Raw genomic sequence first — 26,419 nt, 5'->3', positions numbered from 1 at the left:
TGAGTTCAGGGTACCCTAAGGTGCATTATAGAGATGGATGCACAAAACAGTGGAATGGCATAGAGTGCAGAAGGAAGCCCCACACAGTCAGCCCACTGAGCACACAGTGGGTAAGTAACAGTGTCCTCTGTAAACAGTGCTGGAAAACACGAGAGAGCATGTGTTTCACCTTAGACTTGGCAATCATCCACACAGAAGGAGCACAGTCAACACTCAAAAAGGCCACAGAGCACTTCAAATGCTGGCAAAGCACTTACACGATAAGGAATCAGCATCCTAACACAGATCCAAAACACGCAAGGAATCCATGCCACTCAGGAGGAACAAATGTCCAATTAAAATCTGGCTGAAGGCTTTATCCCGGCAGTTAGGAGGCAGAGGCAATCAGATCTCTGTGACTTCAAGGTTGGCCTGATCTATATCTACAGAAGAGTTCTGGGTCAGCCAGAGTGTCATAGTGAGACCCCGTCTCAAAATAAAATAAAATATGCCCAAAGGACTTGAACAAGTCTTTTTCAAAAGAAGATACACAAATTTTCATTAACACAAACCCGCTTCTGTTAGGATGGCTACAGAGAAGGTGAGAAGCTGAGAGTTGGAACTGTATAGAGAGAAAACAGGGTGATTGTGAGGATGCAAATCAGGACCTGAGACAGCTGCTCTGGAAACCGGTTTCCCTGGAAACTAGCAACACGACCACCAACATCCCATCCAGAAATCCTACTCTGAGGCATTCTAAAAGAATTGAAATCAGGATCTAAAACTACACCTCTTGGTGATTAAAGTATTCTCCAATACTTTAATATTTAACTTCCAGTCTGAGACAAACTTGAACTCGGGGTAACCTCTAATGTGCAAGCAGTCAGCAAGAGACAAAGGGGGGCTTGGCAAACTTGGCGTTATGGTGCCATTGGGCACTCGAGTGCAGAACACAGCCAGCTTAAAAGTCTTTGGAAAACATGCCATAAACAAACCCAGGTTTCAACACTTGGAGTAAATATCTTATTTGATATGCAGATGCTATCACGTCTGAACAAGTGTCTGCAATTTTCAGGGCAGCATAGGGAAGTGGACTGCTTCCAAACGAGCAGGAGGACGAGAATTCAGATCCTCAATGCCCACGCAGAAAGCCAAGCACACCTGTACCCTTGTCCACTGGGGCAGACACAGGTGGCTCGGTTAACACAGTGGGGATTGTGGTAATATAGACAATAACCACACTCCTAAATCTTTGCCAAAGGGCTCGCTAACTAGGATTTTCATGAAAGCCTCACATAATCTGTTGAAATTCATGATATGGTGCCCAAAATCCTAGGGAAACAGAAAGCATCTTTGCTTCTCCTGACATCTTATGTAGCAAGGTCCTTATGCTACTGAAATTTAACTTCGGAGTGAAAATGAAATTTACTCGCTACTCAGGAATTCCTCTTCCTTGAAAAGCCACTGCTTCATGCCTTTCCATGCTGTGGTTACCAGAGCTGTTGAGGTGAGAATAATTAAAACAATGTACAAACTTAGAAGCCACTTCTTTTCTGCGTTCTTGGATGGTCCTTCCTTGAGCCGATCTAAAAATAAAAGGTATGTTAAACATTAAACAGTGAGATTTCCTTTCAAATTGTGACAAATTCGTTAAAACAGTTTTCTTTTCTTTTCAATCAAGGAACGTGGAAAACTAACTCCAGTGCCACAATATTTGAAGGTGCACCTAAAAACCTTCCTTAAAACACAGAAACAACCTTTCAGAGGTTCCCAGCGTATTCTGCGCACACTGGCAATTACAGTAAAGCCCCATTGTAACCCTGTGAGGGCCTCAATCCAGTGATCTGAAGGGCAGGTTGATCTCGATAAGGCTACCCAACTTGGACTTGTTATAGGGCTCTCAACAGATCTCATTGTGCCTGTCTGTCACCTCTTTCGCAGGGAAGAGATGACTGGCTTCTCACCTTAGGGCTGTATTTATAGATATGAGATTGTGACACTACTTACAGGGCCACGAGATTAAAATGGAGAAGCTTGACTCCATCCCTTGCTGAGAGTGCCTACCCGAGCTGGGCAGATCCTAAAAGTGTTCAAGCAGAAAGTGCAAGTGGGTGGGTGGGGAAAATGGGGAGGATGGTCTACAGAGTGAGTTCCAGGACAGCCAGGGCTACACAGAGAAACCCTGACTCAAGAAACTCTGAGAGAGAGAGAGAGAGAGAGAGAGAGAGAGAGAGAGAGAGAGAGAGAGAGAGAAACAGAGACAGAGAGAGACAGAGACAGAGAGACAGAGACAGAGAGAGAGAGAGAGAGAGAGAGAGAGAGAGATCCAGAACTACTTTTAAATCTAATAGGTGCATAAACGACAGACACCAGAGGCTGTCGTGGAAACACCCCCCCCCCCAATGACAGATACGGCAGCATAAAGAGACAGACAGCCCGTGACACCTGCCTGGCCTCACACACTTTTAACAGAAATGGTGAGCAGGTTTCTGTTTGGGACCAACATTTGGTCCCATTATTTGAGAAAAGTCTAACTGCCCTTTGATTTCAATACTGTAAGTCTCTGTGGCTTTATTTGAATGGAACTGGGTCCTTTTATAACCTTCTCCCAAGGGCTATTTAAAGACAGAAATACTTGCCAAGCTGGTTAAGCTGCAGGGAAGCTCGACCACGCGTTGCACAGTTTGGAGGTGTGTAGCCACCAGTACAATGACACTCGCCAAGCGAATTGCATACCTAGGATCGTTGTGAGACATGTAAATGTGTTTATAAAGCTATGAAAGTACGTGCTGTGTCATAATAGTTACTTTCTTATCTTAGCCAAGTATGAGTATATTCACATGATTTAAAGAGAGAATTCCATAAAGTGAATACGTGGTTCCATAGACTGGAACTCACACCTGCCAAAGAAAGAACTATTAAAAAGTGCCAAAGGGAGACATATTTGGATCAAAGAAGCTGTAACTTCTTCAAATGCTTGCTTTTAAATTTAGAGAGCAGCTTCCGACACATCCATCAGCTCTAAATCTAGTGGTGTGCCAGAGGCAGCCCATCCCAAGGCTGATTTCCATTCACTTTCCCCCCTTCTTTATACCCAGTGATTTCCTGTTGTCTGCTTCAAATAGTGGCCTTTACAAGCAAGAACCAAAAACCTTCCACAGGCTATTTGTGAAATGTTTACTAGCAGAGAGCTGCTCTTCATGTAACCCAGCTTATGTCCTCTTCACTGGCTCTAAATTTCAACACAAGAACAAGAATCTCAGCCAGGCAATGGTGGTGCATGCCTTTAATCCCACTACTTGGAAGGCAGAGGCAGGTGGGGTCTCTGTGAGTTCGAGGCCAGCCTGGTCTACAGAGCTAGTTCCAGGACAGGCTCCAGAGCTACAGAGAAACCCTGTCAAAGAGAGAGAGAGAGAGAGAGAGAGAGAGAGAGAGAGAGAGAGAGAGAGAGAGAGAGAGAGAGAGAGAGAGAGATCTCGAGAGAGGAAATCTTGATTTAAAAAATCAGCAATTTCCATGATAATAAATTTTCTAAATGCAAAGAAATTGAGATTTGGAGCAGAGAGCCAAATGAAAATCTTGACAATGAAAGAAAAAAATATCAAATAAAAATTGCATGCAGTGGAAGGAGCCATCAACAGACTAGTTCAAACAGAAAAACCAACGGGTGAACGAATAAAGAAATACACCGACGTGGAATCTCATTTAGTCATAAAGAATAACATTGCATCACTTGTACAAAATGGGTGTAACTATAGGTCATCATGCTACATGAAACTTTCTGAGCCAGGCAGATGTCCCCACTGCAGCAAGAGCTGCGTGATAAGGTCCAGCTGCTTTCTCACTTGTAGCCAGTGCGAGACCCCAACCTATGACACAGCGCCACCTACACTCAGGGCAGGTCTGCCTGCCCCAGTCAAAACTTCCTTCAGACACCTTCACCAATAGACCGCTGGTGGTGTCTCTCGGTGATTCTAGCTCTCGTCTGGCTGACAACGAAGAGTAACCATCCCAGGTTCCCTTCTCTCAGCATTGGTGACAGCATTGGTTACTGTTTGCCTTCCTAAGGACAGCCATTCTGATTGAGGTGAGATTGCACGTTGTTGCTTAGATTTGCATGTCCTCGATAGCTAACAGTAGTGAGTATGTGGTTTTCCAGACATCTGTTGGCTACTTGTATTGCTTCTTTGGAGAAGTGTGTATTCAGAAACATTGTGAAGTCAGTACAAGCATCAGGGGCTGCTGGTGGGTAGAGAGGAAAATAAGGGTAGATAAGCCAAGGGTAGATTAATACAGACAGTGCACAGATAGCTGATGCCCACAGATGGAAGACACCAAGTGATTCTAAGACTGCATTGTTAAACACCAGACTTTGGGTGACAATAACCGGCTGAAGTCTGTCATCAGTTATAATGGATATAACACCATGCAGCCTGACACTGTCGTGAGGGGGCGGGGCTTGTACTTGCCACTCAGATTTCTGTAAGCATAGATATGTGCTATACTGTAAATACAAAGATATATTTTCAAGAGAGAGATGAAGCTGACATTTTTATGAACCCACAGACTCGCAAACAGTAGAGTTATCTCCTTGTGGTGAACAGGCTGCTTCGGTTCCTTTACCTTTTCTTTTTTTTGGGGGGGGGGGGGTGCATTGAGATAGGGTTTCTCTGTGTAACACAGTCCTAGCTGTCCTGGAACTAGCTCTTGTAAACCAGGCTGGCCTCCAACTCACAGAGATCCACCTGCCTCTGCCTCCCAAGTGCTGGGATTAAAGGCGTGCGCCACCACCACCTATAACTACTTAGGTTCTTAATTCCTTTGGAAAAGTGCCCCCACTGTAACAGGATTTATTAAAGTCATTATCAAGTAGACTCAACCAAAAACATTTTCTAACATTAATTTTAGCTACTGAGTTTGACTGTGCATTTCAGTTCCCAGGTGTCAATAGGCCTTGGTGCCTTGTGAACCAAATGAGACCAATACATTCCTGATGTTGTGGAACACCCAAGGAACATGGGCTACTTACTCCATTTCCATTGCACTTGTTTGCACAAATCTGTGACTCGACCTTAAGGAATCTTGTTTCTACACATTCGCCATTTAAACAAATCTAAAGAAAGCAGAAAGAAGTCTCCAAGTCGGAGGGCTCCGGCCGTCTTAACATTGTAATTAGAAATTTAATATCAAAACAATAACCATTCACTGCTATAAATTTAAGGCTAGTCATTTTATTGCAGCATTCCTCAAATGTTGAAGTCTACTCTTACTAGTATAAAAAAGTAGTTATATATATAATATACATATAATATATATACTATATATAACATATATTATGTGTAATATATACTATATAATATATTATATTATATATTATAGTCTCTGTGACAGGGTTCCCTGTATAACAGCACTTGCTGTCCTGGAACTAGCTCTTGTAGACCAGGCTGGCCTCAAACTCACAGAGATCCACCAGCCTCTGCCTCACGAGTGCTGGGATAAAAGGTGTACACAACCACCGCCCATAAGATATTTTTTAACTCTATTGAGCTTTGATTTTTGAACAGTGTGATATTTAGGACTGCATATGTTAATCACTGAGGGTTTGGAGATTATTCGGGTACACCCAAGTGCTCTAAAGACGGGGCGATAATGATCATAACAAATGCACGGCTGTGATGGGAGAGGTAGAGAGTTAGAACACGGGAAGAAACAGAGAAACTGAAATTTTCCTATGACTCTACACCGAAAACATAAGGGCTGGCATTTGAAACAGCTCTCATGTGGTCTGGGAAGTAGGTAACTTTAATAAAACATGATATGGCATGTTTCCGCACAAATGCAGATGCGGTCAGAAATTAAATGAGATTCTGGAGAAATTCATTCCCTTTGTATTTTCTAGAGGTTTGAGTTGGGGTCATGGATGCAAAGTAAGATTATAATAATCAGTCAAATTATACTTAGCTCAGACTGTTGCTAAGCATTGTTATATCTGTTTTATGTAATCGACTTTAATCTCCACAAAACTCTCTAGAGGAAATGCTGTTATCACCAAAATTACTTATTCTAGAAACACCACACATTGTTCAGGTGGCCGAGAAAATGTCACATAATTGTTCTAGGCATCCTGACTTCAAGGGTGGCCTAATCCACTGAGCCTCGAAAGCTAAGTGGGTTTCCTCTCAGAGGAAAAGTGCTTTGCAGCACTGTGAAAACTCCAGCAGAGTCTATTCCCCAGAGTGCTTTGCAGCACTGTGAAGACTCCAGCAGAGTCTATTCCCCAGAGTGCTTTGCAGCACTGTGAAGACTCCAGCAGAGTCTATTCCCCAGAGTGCTTTGCCGCACTGTGAAGTACTGGAGCAGAGTCCATTCCCGAGAGTTCATTTCTCCACACTCTACCCTCCCTCATTATGCTGACGTTCTAAAGAAATGAAACATTTCTATTTTTCTATTACCAGCTAAACATCAGTTAAAGGTATTCATTTCTTCCTCCAAATAGTTAGGGTTAGACAGTGCAAGTCACAGTTAGACACTTTAATATGAAAATGCTGACCAAAATAATAGATGAAACAAGATTTTGTTGTTGTTTTGTTTTTCGAGACAAGGTTTCTCTGTAGCTTTGGAGCCTGTCCTGGAACTAGCTCTTGTAGACCAGGCTGGCCTCGAACTCCCAGAGATCCGCCCGCCTCTGCCTCCTGAGTGCTAGGATTAAGGGCGTGCGCCACCACCGCCCGGCCCAAATAAAACAAGATTTTTAAGAAACTGCTTACAAGTGACTCACCCTATCCTGATCACACAGAGTACCATTAAGGACCTTGAGCGGATCTTCTTGGACACTCGATCCAAAGTCCACAGCGATACATACTTGGTCTCGAACAAAAGCATAGATCACAGAAGCAGTGCTGTTATTAGGTGGGATGTATGGAGTGCGGCTGGGGTAAGTACAAATTAATCTCCCACAGATGAGATTCCTGAGAACATAAAGATGATTGGCATGCGTTAGGTGGTTATTAGAAATACTTTGTCATTATTCGATTAAAAACTGTGACTCAGCATTTATGCCAACATAGAGAAGATATGATATGTTTATATAAATATTTAAGGTAGAAAGCTGAAACACACTGATATAAAATATTCATTATTACTCAGTCTCTTGTTTATTCTGTAGATTATATAGTTACTGTGAAGTAATCAATTAGAGGCAGCGATGAATAATTGCAATAATGAAAAAATAATCGCAGATGACTAAATTTGTTACATGTATCCTCAAGGACCTTTGTAATTGATATTAAACATGATAAAAAAAATCCCACCATAATGCCATAAATAAAATAAATCCTTATAGAAATTTAAGACAAGGTGGTAATCTAGCTTAACAGTTCCAGAAAGTTCTGTAGACATTACAGACCCAAAGCTTATAAGTCAGTTTTAATCAGGAAGCATAAACAATTCAAGGAAGTTTCAAAGGCCATGGTGCATTTGATAACCTACCAATGGTTTGAGCATGTGTGCGTGTGTCTGTGTGTGTATGTGTCTGTGTGTATGTGTGTATATGTGTGTGTGCATATGTGTGTCTGTGTATGTGTGTGCATACATATGTCTGTCTGTGTATCTGTGTATGTATATGTGTGTCGGTGTGTGTGTGTGTGTGTGTGTGTGTGTGTGTGTGTGTGTGTTTGCCAACTATTATTTAACCCAGTGTCTAGTTCATAGTAGGATGTTAATAAATATTTTTAGAAGCAAAAAACAATAACTTTGGAAAGAAAGACTCTGTGGGCACTGTGAACATCGGTTTTAGATTGGAGTTAGGGACCAAATATTTGATCACCTACAAATAAATGCTTTCTATGTTATTTTGTAGCAGAACAATGTCCAGGCCTGGACCTTCATTCGGGCTTCAGATTGACTGCCATGTACATGGGGCACGTGCAACAACTGGAATTCGTGGTATATACTAAGGACAAAAGCTAAATAAAAAAGTATATAACACAAAGAGTGCATTGTCCTGTGTGGCACACCTCCATCCACAGAATATATATCTGTTTTGCCGGTCTTTACCACAGTTGCCAAACCTATCAGTTTGACCCTGGATCTCTTCATAGCAGGAAAATGGAGCGTTCCGTGAACCTATCAAAATTTGAAATATATTTAGATTAAAATATATATTTATATTTCTCCATGTCCTCATACACTGTATTTCCTTCACCTTTGTCTCCATTATTACCTAACTCAAACGCTTTCTTAATACGTCATAAGGATGGAGAAAGTTCTATGAGAAAGGTGGTGTCTGTGACTATAACTTAATGATGCTTTGCTACCCTGGATTCATTCCCACAATAGAGAATACGAGAGAAGGGAGAGTTAGAGATGTGTGTACAGGGTGGGCTTTGTCACAGACAGCAACAGAAGGCACCATTGCTCAGTAGGAGGCAAGTCTTCCCAAATGGCTTACTGCTGAAGGCTTCGTCCTACACACTGCATGAAATCAGGGAAGGGTAAAACTGCATCATAAGTATCTGCCCTAATCAGGGGATTAATCCGCTGACAAAGTCGTAACTTAGGGGCATTAATAGTAAGTGCCAGAAATCTGAGATGCATTAGGTTCTGAAATGTAGGCCGTAAGCTGGTTGGTTCTAATGTCAGCATGACGATATAGAATAGCATGGGACGGGTGTCTCAGTGAAGGAGTGTCTAGATGGGGCTGGCCTGTTTGTGTGAGGTTTAATGTGGGAGACCCAGCCCACCATGGGTGGCGTTAGTCCCTATGCTCGGGTCCTGAACTGTATAAAGTATGACACAGGGCTAAGCACAAGGAAGAACATCATGCGTTCTCTCTGCCCTTGACAGCAGATGTGATCTACTCACACCTTCCTGAAAGGATGGGTGTAACCTGGAATCATAAACTCTCATAAACCTTCCCTCTCCCAGGTCCTCACAGCAACTGGGCATGAAACTCGTGGGGAGAGGTTGTCCTGCACACCCCTTCCCGTCAGTACTAGAGGCTTGCTCTTAATCAAACTCAGTTTCCCAGACCGAGACTGAGGCATTGAAAGGAAAACATGTTTGCAAATAAATCATCTAAGAAATGACGCCTTAAATCTGAGGCATCTGCCAAGGCTCCTAGGTAACAGACGTCACCTATTCAGGAACAAGATACTGTATTGTGATTCCCTGTACTGCATTATCAAGTCCTACAAAATACAATCAAATAATAGACCCGCTTTAATACATTGCTATTCAAAGAGGGTACTAAAACAATAAAATACTGTATAAATATTTTATTTATAAAGAAATAAAAATATTGGGTTATTACTGTCAACAACGAGGTAATGCTTCAAAAACATCACAGAGCAGTAAAGGGCTTGGCACTGCCTTCCCTGACAACAATCAGAGATAATTCAACACAGTAGGTCGTTCACTCCACATCAGCTGAGAGCCCACAGGAACATCCACTTTCTTACCTGACACAGAACTGATATTGCCTTTGACTAATAGATGTTTCAACTTAACTAACCAAACCCTGTTTTATCCCTACCCTCTTTTATTTTATACCGTTAGTCAGTCGGATGATGAGGCCAAACTTAGAAATGGCCCTTGAGTCCATTTTCCCTCATTAGCTACCTCCACCTCCTAATCTTCTTGACGCTGCCCATATGGTCAGCCTGAGTGTGGTCATGTCTCACCTCCTCTACCACGCTGCTTTCCAGGGGTTCCCACCCATACTATTTACCACAAAAACACAACTACAGTCATCTTCACTAAAGCAAACCAATAGTTTTGGTCTCTTACTTAAATATCTCAACTGGTATAGCATACACTAAAATAAAAAGGGGGGGTCTTTTTCTGATCCTGATACACTGAGTTAGAGTCAGACTTCAACCAGGCCTTCCATCAGCAGTCCCCCTCCCCCGTGTGTCACAGCCATGGGGAGACTGATTTAGATGCAACAAAAAATGTACCTTTTCCATACATCTCCTCGCAGCGTTTATTCAGGTCCGGACAGTCTCCGTTGTAACAGATAGACCCGCCATCCCTGCAGGTGTGCCCATTGCGTATGGTTACATCAGGTGGACAAAGTCCTGAGCTCCCATTGCAGACTTCAGGAATATCACATTTTGCATGCTTTGGGGGCCTGCATACATGGTTTTGTTGTAAAAACTAACAGGAAAAAAAATGATATATAACAATACTGTGTTCACAAGTATTTCAAAACAGTATTGGTCGTGTGTTCCTTTGATTCCTTAGTGTTTTTCAATCTCTTAGTATAAGTTACTGTGCTATTCACTTAAAAATAAGCTGAATGCTTATATGAAAACAAGAGATAGGGCATAGAAATATAAGGATTGGTGTAAGAAAAATTATGCTACGGGATCAGGGAATGACTCAGTGGGGAAAGGGTTTTGCTGCAGAGCATGAGGAACTGAGTGTATTCCCAGAACACACAGAAAAGCTGGGTGTGGCGGTGTGCATCAGCAAGCCCAGGACTAGTGCAGGGGTGGGGGTGGGGGACCAGACAAGCAGATTCCGAGGTTCATGCACCAGTCAGTGTAACTGAAGTAACAAGCTTCAAGCTGAGAAAGAGACATAGATCAAAGGAATAAAGTAGAGAAGCAATAGAGGAAAGCCGTCCCAGTGTCAACACCTGGCTCCCATATGGGCCATGTTACCCACACAGGCCACTCTGAGCACATGTGCGCACACATGTACACACAGGCACACACTCCATTGGCCTTTCATTCAAGGAAGCAAAAACAACTGCTAGCTTTGGAAAATAGGCGTGTAGAGCGAAAATATTTTAATTAACTCAATTTCAAAAAAAAATAGAAATGTTTACACCCTAGTTTGCAATTGTGGAAGACTTATCAATTCTGTTATAAGTTAAAATGAAAAGGAAAATGGTTAGCTGGACCTGGTGGTACAGTCTTGCAATTCCAAGTTTTTGGGATACTGAGACAGGGGGATTATAAATTCAAGGACATCCAGGGTTACAGAATGAGCTGAAGCATAGCATGGGTCAAACAGAGAAACTCTGCCACACACAGAAAAAGGGTTGGGGGCGGCACCAGGTTTAATAGAAATATGATATTAGGCAAAGACTGCAACAACGAAGAAAATGTCACAAAATAAGAAACTGAATCCTTAATTCATTATCTTTTTCTTCAGAAAAACCAAAAAAAAAGGTAATTTGCTTTCACATAAAACTGTAGTCATAAGTCAATACATCCCCTGTGTAATTCATACGTGCTTCCACAACGCCACCAAACTTAAATCTTACTTGGCAAGATTGGCAGCAGGTTTGTGAGGGAGACATGCTGTCGCAATTTTTCCCTTGTTTCAGAACACAAGTTGTAGGTTCACAACAGCTATCAGGCCCACATTGCTGCAAAGAAAGACATATGTCAGTGGCGAAACTTGATGGCGCTATGGAATCTAGGAAGACATTAACAACAGTGGCATGTACCAATATTAGCATCCAGGAATAATCAGCATGGTTGATGGGGTCTTAATAGAGTAACTGATATCCTACTTTTCCTCCCAATCCAATTAGAAGCCATAGAAAAATACACGAGATACCTTTTTCCAATGGTTGGGTACAACAGAGAAAGAAGAACCATGAATCACTATAGACAGAAACCAAATAAGTGGCTCTAAAGTGTGGCAGGCGTTTTCCTGAGAAGACCATAATAATCTTGATGGCCGAAATAGACAAGATGGTCCCCAACCCGCTGCCATCTGCAGCTCTGCAAGCTCGTTCTGGACCCACAGGATGCAAACCCTCTTTGTATGTGACCCACCTTTGCCAGGCTTCTTTCGGCTCCCATTCCACCTCTGTCTTCTCTATTTCCCCCTTTCACGTGGCCATTTGCACACCCATAGGCCTAGGTCCAGTTAGGTGGCCTTTTAGCCTGCTTTGTCCAAACGCCAGCTTTGTTCGGATACTTCTTCCCTCTCCCACGCTCATCCAGCTCTCACATCCTCAACTTCTGGACCTGTGGTTTCAGAACCTGGTCCAGATGAACAGCTTATTCACCAGGTTTATCTGGGCTCGCTCAGGTCATGCGGCTCCTGTACTGGGCCAGTCTAAGGAAAGTTTGACTATCACATCAGAAAAGCAACCAAACAAAAAAGTTCACATGCCCAGGTCAAATGGCCAAGGCAGCTCGTATCATACCCAGTAGTCCTTTGACGTGGTATCTATTAGAACCACCAAGATGAACTACAGAACACAGAAATGAAAGGGACAATCATATACTTTATAAAATAATGCAAGGATGAAAGCTAGACATAAGCAATCACTTCACTGAACTCCGATATCAAGAAACCCTTGATAGTGCCCAAGAACGTACAAACACAGAGCTGAATGACATTAAGGTAACTCCGAATTTGAACAATGAATTTAATAAAGAGATAGAGACATCTCTTTATTGAAATGAAGAAGAATTGAAAAACTTAATATACCATTTGAAAAATTCAGGAACAGTCTTTCATGTAGAACAAATCAAGCAGAAGACAGAGTATCAGGACTCAAAGTAAAGGATCTAAACAAAAAAAAGAGAGCATGAAAAGATTAAACAAACAAAGGAAAGGAACATGAAGTAACTTTCAGACCCTATGTAAAGATCAAACCTTCAAATTATAGGCTTGGGTAAGGGAGAAGAATGGCCAGAGGCAAGGATGAAATCATGTACAAGATCACAGAAGAAAAATTCTCCAAACTAAGGAAGGGCATACACACACACACACACACACACACACACACACACACACATATAAAGCACACAGAACCCCAACTAAACAAGACCAGAAAAAAACACCCCACAGCATAGCATAATTAAACACTAAATATATAGACCAAAGAAAAACTACTAAAAATTTCAAGAGAAAAAAACCAAAGTCACATATAAAGGAAAACCTATCAGAATATTTCTTAATAAAAACTGAAAGCCAGAAGAGTCTGAAGCAATGTATTTCAAGTTCTGAGAGACCATGACTGACAACCTAGACAACTGTACCCAGCAAAACTATCTGCAATAGTTAAAGGAGGAAAAAGAACTTTAAGGATACAAAAGAGCTTTAAAATTCATAACAAAGAACAGAGCACTGAGCATCATACATGAAAAAATGAATAAGCAGCACCCAAGAGACTCTAGTAAGAAAACAAAGCTATAATTTAATGAGATACAAAGCACAACTAAGAACACAGATCTTCAAAACTAAATATTGCAATCTACAAACCCATTTCAATATTCACTGTAAATATTTATGGCTTCAAATCTCTAACCAAAAAACCATAGCAATGGATTGTTGGGACTAATGAATCCTGGCCTTCAGCTGCTCTTCCCTCCTAGAACCTTCTAATTAAAGTTACTAGAAGCTGTGCCTATCTTAGAGGATCAGAGGATGGGATTTTCACTTGTTGGCCATTGGCTGCAGTGTATTTAAGCCCACATGGTGCTAATAAAGAAGGGCTTTGGTATCAGTGTTTAAAGGTCTGCGTGTCGGTCTGTCTCTGCGTATGTATTCCTCAACCTCCAGCCCCTTGCCCGAAGCTTGTGAACTGTGGCATAGAGCGCAAACCTGGACTGTGATGGGCAATGGATTTAAAAATAAAACCCAAACCGGGCGGTGGTGGTGCACGCCTTTAATCCCAGCACTCGGGAGGCAGAGGCAGGCGGATCTCTGAATTCGAGGCCAGTCTGGTCTACAAGAGTTAGTTCCAGGACAGCCAGGACTGTTACACAGAAAAACCCTGTCTTGAAAAACAAAACAAAACAAAACAAAAAGATAGAGATAAATAACAGCCCATATCCTATTTAACAGCCGAGAATTAAAGTTGTGTATCAAGAACAAGTGAAATAACAAAGATATACAAATTCATAGAAGTTGGAAAACTCACTACTCGATGAAATTACATCAAGACAGCTATCAGGAAGAAAAATAAAATAAAATGAAAATGCAACATTCCCCAACCTTGGGACATAATGAAGGCAGTGCTAAGAGGTAAGTTCATAGTGATAACTGCCAACACCAAAAATAACTGAAGAGAACTCATATACATAACGACAACACAATTGGAAGTTCTAGAAAAACAAGAATAAGAGCCAGAAAGAGTAGATAAGAAGAAACAAACTCAGGCTGAAATCAGTGAAATAGAAAACAAAAGCCAGCATAAAGAATAAGGAAACCAAATGTTGATTCTTTGTGGAAATCAACAAAATGGACAAACCTTTAAATGAATTAACAAAATCATGGAGAGAGATGATCCAAATTGATGTGGGATCCCCCTCTGTATGCTGTGAATATCATTGGTTAATAAAGGAACTGCTTTGGGCTTATAGCAGAGCTCTAGGGGAATGGAGCTAGGCGGGGGAAACTAAACCAAATGCTGGGAGATAGGAGGCAGAGTCAGGGAGAAGCCATGTAGACCCGCTGGAGACAGATATTAGAACTATAACTGATAAGCCACAGCCACGTGGCGATACACAGATTAATAGAAATTCGTTAAATTAATATGTAAGAGTTAGCCAATAAGAAGCTAGAGCCAATAGGCCAAGCAGTGATTTAATTAATACAGTTCTGTGTGGTTATTTCAGTTTTTGGGCAGCCAGGAAACAAAGAAGTGGCCAACTAAATCCACATAAAACCTGAGAAAGCTTAAAAAGGAATCCCAAACACAAAAGAACAAAGTTAAGCATGGTTTGGTAGCAGCATTTTCTTGGGTGGGCTCTGTTTGCTAGAAGCAAGCAGAAGCATGGCTCCTTTAAGAGAGGTCTTCCTGATTCAGTGATAGCAGACTGGGCAATGTGCAAGACTTGCAGAGGCAGTGAATGGACTTCCACCATGTTGGACTGTACAGAGCAAGCAGGCAGTGCTGTATTTCTCCTAACAAAGGCCACTTAAATTTATAAGAAGAGCTTCGCATTTTAAGAATCAGTCCTGGTCAGAAAATAATTATAAATACACAATAAAGACAAATTCAGATGGAAAAGACCTCTAAATTGGTCACAGTGTTGGATAAACATACATAGGCTTGGGAGAGAGAAGAAACAGAGTATAGAGAGTTGGAAAAGAAGTAAATCATTAAAAAAAAATTAAAAGAAAGTCTTTAAAGAGACAGAATATAAACAATCATAGAATAAAGGGAATAAAAAATAATAAGCCACATAAAGATGAACTATAAACAGAGAATCTGGATTATGAATATTATTGTGTTTTCTTTGAATTTCTTGACTGTAGAGAGACATTTGACTCTGGGGATTTCTAAGCTAAACCAACATACATATTTTAAAGGTATCTTGAATTCAAAATGTGGGTCTAAGTATATGTTGCTTTGGAAAAGAGGTTCTGCTTTTGTTTCCACAGAAGATGAGAACCTGTGGAATACTTCTAGACTAATGTGGTTTGATGGACCAAGACTCCCTGAAAGGTTGCCTTGAACACCCCTCAAAAAATTACTTTGCCCAATAAACAACAAGAAGCAGTTTGGAGAAAACTATGCCCATATTCCCAAATACTGTTTATAAATGTTTGTTTACATTTAAAGGGGGATATTCTATAGAGATTTGCATTGATGTGGATATTGGTTTATTGATACAAATTTAAGGACAAATTTGTTATACTGTGCATATATGTTTCTTCTCTTGATTAAGGTATTGCATTTGTGTAGCTCATTTTAAAGTGCAACATATAATTAAAAATATGGGCTAATAGATAATCATCTACAATAGTCAAGCTTATAGTCATGTTAGTTAGATTTTCTAGATTACAGAAATGTATTTCAGATGGATATGGATTCTTCAAACCTTTCAAAGACTATAGAATATGGCACTTAAAATGTTTAAAAATTTAGAACTTTTCATGACAATAAGACACATCTGCTCCTGGCAGTTCCAATCTACTTCAAGAGAAAGATGGGCATTGAAGAAGCTACTTAAGGAATTGGTTAGCCATCTCGGCAAGAAACTACTCTTGCCTGGAATGCTTGATGAACTGGACATGCAGGACCCAAAGAGAAATAATTGCTAAAATTGCCTAAAAGTTCCTGCTTCATGAAAGAGTCTACCAAACATTCTGAAGGACACAGAAAAATGTGATAGACAAGCTGCCAATATAGGTGGAACTATCTTTGAAATTTTCTGCTTCGTGGAAAAGTCTGCTGGATACTATGGGCCTGTGGGCTGAAGATTGGATGCTCCAACAGTACAGAAGAACTTTGGGTGACTGTCCAGGCAACAAAGTATCTCTGTCAATTCTAGAGTTCTGGAAGTAGCTTTCAATACACTTCCTGTTTTCTTAGGTAATATATCCTTCTGGAGTCTTGCTGGAGTTGAAGAATGGATAGTAATAATGTAGTTTTCCTTAGTTATGATAAAAAAAATATAAGATAGATATAAATATTGTAACTAATTCTTGTGTGATAACTGTTTTATGTCATTTTACTATGTTAAAGTTGAAACCTTCCTTTTTATTTAAACAGAAAGAGGAGGTGATGTGGGATTCCCTCTGCATGCTGTGAATATTATTGGTTAATAAAGGAACTGCTTTGGGCCTATAGTGGAGATACAGGGGAACAGAGCTAGGCGGAGAAAACTAAACCGAATGCTGGGAGAAAGGAGGCAGAGTCAAGGAGAAGCCATGGCATCCCCACCGGAGACAGTTGTGCTGAAACTTTGCTGGTAGGCCATGACCTTGTAGTGATGCACAGATTAATGGAGATGGGTTAAATTAAGATGTAAAAGTTAGCAAATAAGAACCTAGAGCTAATGGGTCAAACAATGATTTAAATAACATAGTTTCTGGATGATTATTTCCAGGAAACAAACAAACTGCCTCCTCCAACACCAAATTAATAAAATCGAAGATGAAAATGGAAACATAATAACAGATGCCAAGGAAATTCAGAGTATCATAAGGAGGATACATTTTAAAGATGCATATTCCATCAAAACAGAAAACCTAAAAGAAATTGACGCATTCTTTGATTTATACAACCTACCAAGGTCAGATCAAGATGAAATAAGCAATGTAGGCAAACCACAAACACCTAGTAAAATAGAATCAGTAATTTAAAATCTCCTAACCAAAAAATTACTGGACCAGATGGATTCAGCACAGAATTATATCAGACCTTCAAAGAAGAGCTAATGCCAACACTCCTCAAAGTATTCTGCAAAATAGAAACTGAAGGAACATCTATCTCCTAACTTTTTTATGAAGCTATTATTACCCTCATACCTTAACCACACAGACTCAACAGAAAAGAAAATTATATACCAATACCTCATATTAACATAGATGCAAAATTTTCAAATAAAATACTTATAAGCAGAATTCAAGAACACATCAAAAATATTATTTACCATGATGAAGTTGGCTTCATTCCAGAGATGCAGGAATTGTTCAACATACATAAATCAATAAACTTAATCCACCACACAGACAGACTGAAAGACAAAAACCACATGATCATCTCATTAGATGCAGAAAGGCCTTTGACAAAAATCAATATCCCTTCATGATAAAAGACCTGGAGAGACTTTGGATAAAACTGGGAAAAGGACAACATCTTCAACACACGGCCAGACTGGATGACTGTATGTACAAGAATGCAAGCAGAAAACTCTGCACAAAACTCAACTCCCAACAGACCAAAGACCTCAACATAAGGCCAGATATCCCGAATCTAACAGAAGAGGAAACAGGGGATAGTCTTGAACTCATTGGCAGGGAAGAAGGCTTTCTGAATAGGACCCAAATAGGATGGGTGCTAAGGACAACACTTAATAACTAGGCCCTCATGAAACTGAAAAGCTTCTATATGGCACAGAACACCACCATCTGGACAAAGTGGCAGGTGACAGGATGAGAAAAATTTTAACATCAACACATCCAATAGAGAGCTGACATCTAAAACATATAAAGAACTCCAAAAAAACCTAAACATTCAGAAAACACATAACCCAATTTAAGTATAGGGCATAGATCTAAACAGAGTTCTCAAAAGATGAAATACGAAGGACTGAGAAGCACTTAAAATCTTTAATAAAAAAAAATGAGAAAAAAAATGTTCAACACCCTTAGCCATCAGGTAAAGGAAAATCAAAGCTACGTTGAGATTTCATCTTACTCCAGTCAAAACAGCCAAAATCCAAACAAATGACAGTTCATGCCAGTAAGGATGTGGGGTAAGGGGCACACTCATCCATTGCTGGTGGGAGTGCAAATTTGTACAGCCGCTGCAGAAATTAAGTGTGGCAGTTCCTCAGGAAGCTGGGAATGTAGTTTACCAAAAGATTCAGCTTTCTCACTCTTGGGCGTATATCTAAAGGACTCTACATCATGCTAAGGAGCATTTGCTCAGTGATGTTCATTGCTGCTCTATTCCTAATAGCTAGAAAATATAAACACCCTCTATGTCCATCAGCAAATGAAGAGATCAGGAAAATATGGCACATTGACACAGTGTAAAGTGCAGCTAAGTGGGTGGAACTAGAAAAACATCCTGAGTGAGGTAACCCAGACTCAAAATGACAAATATATGTCTTCTTCCAGACGCAGACATTGTCTTCTAAGCATCCAATAAGCATGCTAGTATCTGAATAACCACAGAAGTAAGGAACAGTGCAGAGAGGAAATGATCTCCTAAGAAAAGGGGAAAAGAATATATAGTTAGAGAGAGATGAGAAGACTGGAACAGGAGGATTGTGTGTGGTGGCTTTAAAGAAAAGGGTCCCCAATAGGCACAGAGGGAGTGGCACTATTAGGAGGTATGGCCTTGTTGGAGTAGGTGTGGCTTTTTTAGAGGAGGTGTGTCACCAAAGGGTGGGCTTTGAGGTCTCTGAAGCTCAAGTCTGTTCACTTTCTGTTACCTGTGGATCAGGATATACAACTCTCAGCTCCCTCTCCAGCACCATGTCTGCCTGCACGCCAGCTCTCAGTCTTAGTCTCATTTTGAGGTTTCCTGAAGACAGAATCACCATTTTCAAACTGAAGTTGAGGTTGTTTTCCTGGTCTTCAGGTTGAACCCCAATATGTGTCTCTGAGTTTTTATTAATTATGCACAAAAAAGGAAATAGCAGGAAACCTAAATAAACCTGAATAATAAAAGAACTTTTGGAGGTATCACCATCCCAGATTTCAAGTTGTATTACACACATGTAGTGATAAAAACAGACATGTTAATTAGTGGAATCTACTGAAGATCTAGACACATGCCCAAACACTTAGATATTTAAGTTTTGACAAAGAAATAAACAAAAAAAAACACAGTGTAGAAAAGACAGCATCTTCAGTAAACGGTGCTGGTCAAACTAGAGAGCTGTATTGAAAAGAATTGTCCATATCATTCACAGATTTATATCTATCTGTCCTACTCAAAACTCAACTCCAAATGGGCCAATGACCTCAACATAAGAGTAGACACCCTGAATCTGCTAGAACAGAAAATGAGGTATAGGTTTGAACACTGGCACAAGAAAGGATTTTCTGAACAGAACACTGATAGCAAAGGCATTGTGACCAATGGTTAATAAATGGAACTTCATGGAGCTGAAAAACTTCTTTAAAAAAGATATAAGATCCAGCTATCCCATTCTTGGGCATATACCCAAAGGACTCTACAGTATCAAACTTACAAAACTCAGCAGCCTTTTTATACATCAGTAACAAACCTCCTCAAAAAGAGATCATGGGCACACTCCCACTTATGATAGCCTCAGAGATCATAAAAGATCCTGAAATATACCTAACCAAGAAGATGGAAGACCTCTACAATAAGGGGAAGGGGGGAAGGGAGGGAGAGAGGAAGGGAGGAAGTGAGGAAGGAGAGGAGCAGAAATCCTACACATGGGGGGTGGGGGAGAGAGGGGGGGGAATTGAGAGAATGAAGGAGGGGGAGAGAGGGAAGGAGAGTGGATAGGAGGGAAGGAGGGGATGAACAGGAAGGAGGGAGGAAAAGAAGGCACAGATACTCCACACCGACCAGCTCAGATAAGGGGATCTGACAGGACTTGTCTCAGACGGCCCGGAGATGAACACAGGTGGGAAAACACAAGAGAGGCATGAGAAGTCTCAGCAACAATGATCAGCATCTGTATCTGACGGCCGCCATAGTCGCTCATATCTGCCAAGCTCATCATCCCGTCTATGTAACTGGTCCTTTTATTTTTGTGGAGAGCACGGCCCCAGCAAAATTGATGTTAAAAAGATAAATTTTAAGAGTAATTTAAGAGTAAAAGAGGAGGACTTGCTCTACAAAGATAGTAGCAATCTCTTTTGTTGATGAGCTGTGCAAAGCAGTCACTCATGCCCATGTATATGAACAGTGCTACTGTGTTTATGTTGTATTCGAGGTGATTTCTGATATCACTGTAGATGCTCTCTTACCCAGAAGCACTGTACCCGGGACCGTCTGCATTCACTATATTTTCAGGACTTTCCTGCCATGCAAAAGATCAAGACTACCCGAAGTGCAGTCTACAGTATATGACAGGTTCCTACAGGAAAGCTATATCCTCAAATTTTGTGTTGGACTGATGACAGATTAAACTCGAACCTACAGTTATGAAATTTGCTTGCAGCAGTGTGTGGTGTGCGGTGTAATTTAGCAATATAATATTTCTGACAAAGAAGAGCTGAAACAATGAGCTTGCTCTACACCCCGCCCCAGATGGCATACTCACTTGCAGGGAGCCACAGTCACAGATCTCGTTACCCTCCACTTTGCCGTTTCCACAGACTGCTCTCGGATTAATTTGCATTTGCGGCTTATTCTGAAGACATTTAGCACCCACATTAGACTTAAAGCGCTCAAAGTCACTCAGACTGCAGTTGCTAAACACCTTCACACCTGCAGATTGCCTAAAAGTGAATTCATATACTGTCATTAGCAGAATACATCTCAAAGCATAACTCCACATCCTATGCTAGCTTTGTGATATTATTTAATAGATGATAGCAAATACTCCTAATAAGTGTTCATAATTATTCTTGAGGAGGTCATGTGATTTTATTCACCGCAATACATTTTGTTGCTTTAAAAAAATTAAGTACAGCCAGGCAGTGGTGGTGCACACCTTTAATCGCAGTACTCAGGAGGCAGAGGCAGGCAGATCTCTGAGTTCGAGGCCAGCCTCATCTACAAGAGCTAGTTCCAGGACAGCTAGGACTGTTACACAGAGAAACCCTGTCTCAAAAAACAAAACAAAACAAAACAAATTAAGTACAAATCAATAGTAAAAGACATGATTTTATAACAGATAAAGGGACTTGATTAGACCCTACTTATAAAAGTTACACCCAATTTTCAACTATACACAGAGGAAAAAAACAGTTTCATCCAAGAGAACACATGAATGGATAGAGTTTGTAAAAGGAAAAGATAAACAGAGGAGATACAGAAAGGAATCGATCATGTCCAACCAACAAACCTCTAAATAATACCAGAAGAGATTAAAAGGTCCACTAATAAACCAATCAGAACAACATCCAAGAAAATAATCAGTCATAATGAATGCCTGTCAATAAGAACCTTAAATGCAAATGGCCTTGGCTCACCCATTGAAAGATGCAGGTGAACAAATCACATTAAAGACAACAATCCATTTTCCCTAAGAAACCAATATAACTAACAAAGACATTGATAAACTGAACTAAAGCCTGGAAATAATAGGGCTATTATTTATATATTTTATATGTATTACATTATATATCATAGGAAATAAAGAGAGCCGTTAATAGAGGGTCAAGTCAACAAAACTATAATTATTGTAAATTATGTGTCAAACCTTGCCCTATCCAATTTCATAAAATAAATACTAAAAGGCATCAAAAGGACACGTTCATATGGGCACAATGACGGGGAGAGGTTTCAACAAAACATTCTCATTTCAAGATAGATCTGACAAGCAAAAAGCAGCAAAAACAAACAAGCAGTAGCATAAATTTTAGCTAAACTACAGCATCAATCAACCCGCATCAGAGAAGTTTCCTTTTGCAGGAAAGGGGAGCTAAACCCACCACTGGACAACGTGAGAGAGTGGAAGACTTTGGGAACGCTCAGTCCTAAGTGGGCTGTCTCCATCACAACCCTCCCCTCAGGGCTCAGGGATCCAGGTGGAAAGGGAGGTGGAAGGATTCTAAGAATCAGATGTGATGGACGACTCTAAAGAAACAGTGTTTTCCCGACACAGCGGGACTGGTGTTCTGTGAACTCACGGAGAGTGTGGTAGCACAAACAAGACCTGCACAGGCTCAAGCTAGTTGGGATCCCAGTAGAGAGGGGTGAAGTGATAGACACAAAGTCCCACCACCGCCACTAGCCAAGACAATATCTGCAACTGATACCCACTAATCCACTAGCAAAGGGAGAACCAGTTTTCACCAACGGAGTCTCAGCAGGTATACCAAGCACACTCCAGGGCAGGTCCCATTTCCAAAAGCAGTTGGCCAGCACACAATGACTCAATAGTAATCTCGTCTTTTTTTTTCTTATTGGTCTTTTCTTTATTTGTTTTGATTTTCCTTTTTCTGTGCAGGGATTATGTTTGGTTTTGGTATGGGTTTCTAGGTTTGTTGTTGTTGTTTTTGTTATTGTTGTTGTTTTTAAAGAGAGAGGAACTAAAACATAAAGTTGGGTAGGTAGGGAAGTAGGGAGGATGTGGGAGGAGTTGGGGTGGGGTTGAAAATTACCAAAATATCCTGTTAAGAACATTTTTATCAAAAAAATAAATAAAAACAGAAAAAAGGAAGCACTGAGACTTGTGAGTAAACCTGATCATGAGCTTTTCTAGACAGTTCTTCCATCTCCTGAGATCACTTCCTCCATTCCCAGATTTACTTTGAGTAAGTACTCTGTCTCTCATCGCTTCCTCTTTCCTTCCCTCTCCTCCTCATCCTTCTTCATCTTCCTTTCTCGTTCCTCCTCACTTCCTCTCTCCATCTCTTTCTGCTTCTCCGTCTGTCTCTCTGTCTCCCTCTCTCTGTCTCTGTCTCTCTCTCTCACACACACACACACCTTTAAGATAGGTTTTTCTATGTACCACTCACCGCCCTGAAACTCATGGAGCTCATCTTGCCTGTCTTTCAAATGCTGGGATTGTAGGCAACAGCCACCACACCTGGTGCTTACACTGCCTTTAAAAGTGAACATCTCCTTTTTAAATAACTTAAATAACCAAAATCGTATTTTGGGAGAATCATTGGAGCATAAGGATGGAGTTAGTATAAATACTGAAGTTCTCTTGAACTTGATATCAACTAATTCCAATATATTAACTGTCTAATAAGTTAACTGTCACAGGGTCATTATGCAAATGAAATAACAAGGAAAATGTCTAATTTGACTCTTTGGCTTAATGACCACTAGGCCATTGATATTATGTACAATCATTTAGGCTTTGTGAACTCTGGGGACTTATCAAAAATATTAATTAAGTGCTTAATACAACGCCAAAATCTTAGATACTCAAGCCATAATCTCAGACACAAGCCATAATCTCAGATACTCAAGAGGTTGAGGCAGGGGGATTGAGTAGTCATGGCCTGTTAGGAAACTTATCGGGACTCTGTATCAAAATAAAAAACTAACACTGGGCTGGAGATGTGGAGCTCAGAAGTAGAGTGTCCCAGTTCAGCCCCAGTACTGATAAACAAAACAAGAAATGGAAATGACATTTGCTGGATTTACATGCCTTCTTTGGGGGCTAACAAAGAATGATGCATGAAACACACTGTGCGATTGTCCCAGCTGTACCTGTGTGGATTTGTCAGACTTTTAAGTTGGCAGTCCCTTCTTTTACACACAGTGTCAACGGACTGAGAGAAATGGATGGCTGTGTACCAAAGGTGGCCATTGTACTAAAGGTGACAGGGGCAATGCCCAGTTGACCACTAACTAACTAACTTGCTGATCATGGGTGATTCTTTTCGTACCTCAATTTCTCTCCTGTAAAAAAGAGGATGATAATAATAGGACTCGCCCTCCAGACACACTGTGAGAATCTGAGAGGTTAATAATATGTATAAAAACTCAGAATGGTTTTTAGCACATAGTTTTCAAATTTTAAAGGATCCTTACTGGGGGTTTACACAAAATACATATCTTAAGGACATTTCTTTACACCCGCATATTACATATGAACTGCCTGCCTTGACTAGAATGTTCAGTAATATCCGTCACACTCCACTGCTCTTCTGTTCAAGCCACAGGCACATGTTCTGTCATGAGCTCCATCCCCTCCCAGTTCATTCAGGCCACAAGTCAACACTGTACTTAATGCAAAATCAACACAACCCACAAATAAACGTTTTCAGAAAGCTTACATAGCTCTTGGGTTCATGATGCAGACGGCTTCTGAGCAGGGGCATTTCGCTGGATCATCGTATGATATTCCCAGACTGAGACCCAGCATCTGGGAGACGACGATGGAAAATGCCTCCAAAGTCATGTTCTTGGGGTACTAAAGCAACAAAGGGGTCAAAGAGAGGGCGCTGTTGAATGAGGAAGGCTCTTTTCCAGGTTGGAACCCTTGGATTTTGTATCAAACGCTTCAGAGTAATGAGCGTGATTCACGGATGGGTGAAAACCCCGAGCTCCTCTTAGGCAAGGTACAAGCAACCAGACAAGATGGCGCCCTGTTCGTTTTCCAGTTTTCAACTCAATTCTCTTCCACTGTTTTGTCTATTTCTATATTTATCCCCGTCTCAATTACAAAGGGATTGTAAATTTTTATATAAACTATTTACATCCCTCTACTCCTAGACTTTCATGACTTTCCAAACTGCCTCATTCTTTGAGTATGTCTCCGCAGTGATTCCCCCTCCCCCAATGCCCTCCCTCAGCTACTCAGTCCTAGGTTCTTGTCTAGGCCTACAGACTTGATAACAATGGTTACTCCTCCATCACTTCAGAAACCACAGCTCACATCCTTCTCAAGGAACGAATAAAAACATACCATTGTAATTCCTGCAGAGTAGCGGGTCACACACATCTTTCCAGGATATGTCGCTCCCACGTAATTTGGGTGCTCGTTGTAGCTAAATACATAAACACACATTCGTCATTAATCCCAGGGAACAACCTAGCTGTGAGAATTCTTGAAAACTGAAGGCCCTAATTTAGGAAAATCCTACTCTGAAGCCAGTCGAGGCTCAATGGTTAAAAATGTCCTTGTTGTTGGAAATTTGGAAGATTCTCAACTAAACTGGACTAAATACTCGAATCTCGGCTGGCCTTGCTGCTCTCCTCACCTTTGGTTTGAGGTGAGCCAAGCCTCTGCTCCGAGCTTTTCAACAAGCACTTTTTCTCCAGTGGTAACAACAAAACTTTCTGCATAGGAAAAGAATGTGCCACTCTTTTGTAGAGAATGTGACAGTGCCTTAGGAGAATGACATTTTATTTCTGAGCTCACCCTTCTCACCCAGCTTTGAGAAAGAAGGAGCATGACATCAATGAACCCACTCTCCGATCTCAGCAGAGTTCATGGGCACAGTGACATCTGCAGGATGGCTGAGACGAGGTGCTTAGAGCATTTGACTCCACAAAGAAGCAGGAAAATAAAGGGGGCTGGGGAGAACCATCAACTATTCTGCTAACGTGTCTATGGCTAAGAATGCTGTGAAGACATGGCAGAGATTTTGTGGAGCAGAGACACACAATGGCTTGATGAAAGCCTGTATCCTCACGCCTCTCCAATCGAGATCAGCTGTGAGCCACGAAGGGCTTTGTTCAGCTGGTCAAAGCAAGTGTCCCAACACACACATACACACACACACACACACACACACACACACACACACACACCAAAAAAAAAAACTTGCTTAAAACATGAAATTTGGGCAGGAAGATTAAGGCAGTGGGTGAACATACATGCAAGTGTGTACACACATGTAGGTGTCTGTGGAGGCCAGAGGTCAACGGTTAACCCTCGGGAGCTTTGGGGGGGGGGGCTGGGGACAAAGACCTGAGGCTGCCTGGCTGATTAGGCTCGGCATGCTAGCCAGAAAGCCCTTCAATACTGTCCCTGCCTTTCTGCCACTGAGGTTACAAGAGCCACCACGCTTGGCTTTCACATGGGCTCAAACTCAGGTCCTCCAGCTAGTCTCTTCCCCTTGGGATTGCAGTCCTGCCCACTTCCCAGCCTCATCTACGCCAGAGTCTGGGAAAGAGTCTTCCTAGCTACAAGGGACTTTAAATGACGGTTAATAAACAATATGTGGCTCCCATGTGTAAACACTGTGATGGCCCTGGACAGAAGCTATGACTGTAAAACTGACTGTCGAGATCATTGAAGTACAGAGACCAGAATGTCGCAAGCCCAAAGCCAAATCTTCTTGGATCAATTTTAACTTCCCTTCGCGGTCATTTATGACCTAGCTCTGGGTGTGGCCTAATGTCTCTGTGACTGTTAAATGGCAAATACCATGAACTGTATAAACAGATCCC

At 41.1% G+C, this 26,419-nt stretch overlaps 1 protein-coding gene across 1 annotated transcript in view; it reads right to left on the bottom strand.

The window, feature by feature from the left end:
* Positions 1-26,419, bottom strand: part of Adam32 (ADAM metallopeptidase domain 32) — a 63,527-nt gene that overhangs the window by 8,254 nt on the left and 28,854 nt on the right. The window contains exons 10-19 of the mRNA XM_042054924.1: positions 24,930-25,011; positions 24,298-24,434; positions 20,658-20,835; positions 11,252-11,356; positions 9,936-10,134; positions 7,995-8,103; positions 6,758-6,947; positions 5,009-5,092; positions 2,619-2,715; positions 1,409-1,565 (exon numbers count right to left, since the gene is read on the bottom strand). Of these exons, the coding sequence (XP_041910858.1) occupies positions 1,409-1,565; positions 2,619-2,715; positions 5,009-5,092; positions 6,758-6,947; positions 7,995-8,103; positions 9,936-10,134; positions 11,252-11,356; positions 20,658-20,835; positions 24,298-24,434; positions 24,930-25,011 (1,338 nt within the window). The remainder of the gene's footprint in view (positions 1-1,408; positions 1,566-2,618; positions 2,716-5,008; positions 5,093-6,757; positions 6,948-7,994; positions 8,104-9,935; positions 10,135-11,251; positions 11,357-20,657; positions 20,836-24,297; positions 24,435-24,929; positions 25,012-26,419) is intronic.

The sequence above is a fragment of the Arvicola amphibius genome, chromosome 4, assembly GCF_903992535.2.
Source record: "Arvicola amphibius chromosome 4, mArvAmp1.2, whole genome shotgun sequence".
Classification (NCBI taxonomy): Eukaryota; Metazoa; Chordata; class Mammalia; order Rodentia; family Cricetidae; genus Arvicola; species Arvicola amphibius.
This window is presented reverse-complemented; position numbering and strand designations above follow the sequence as displayed.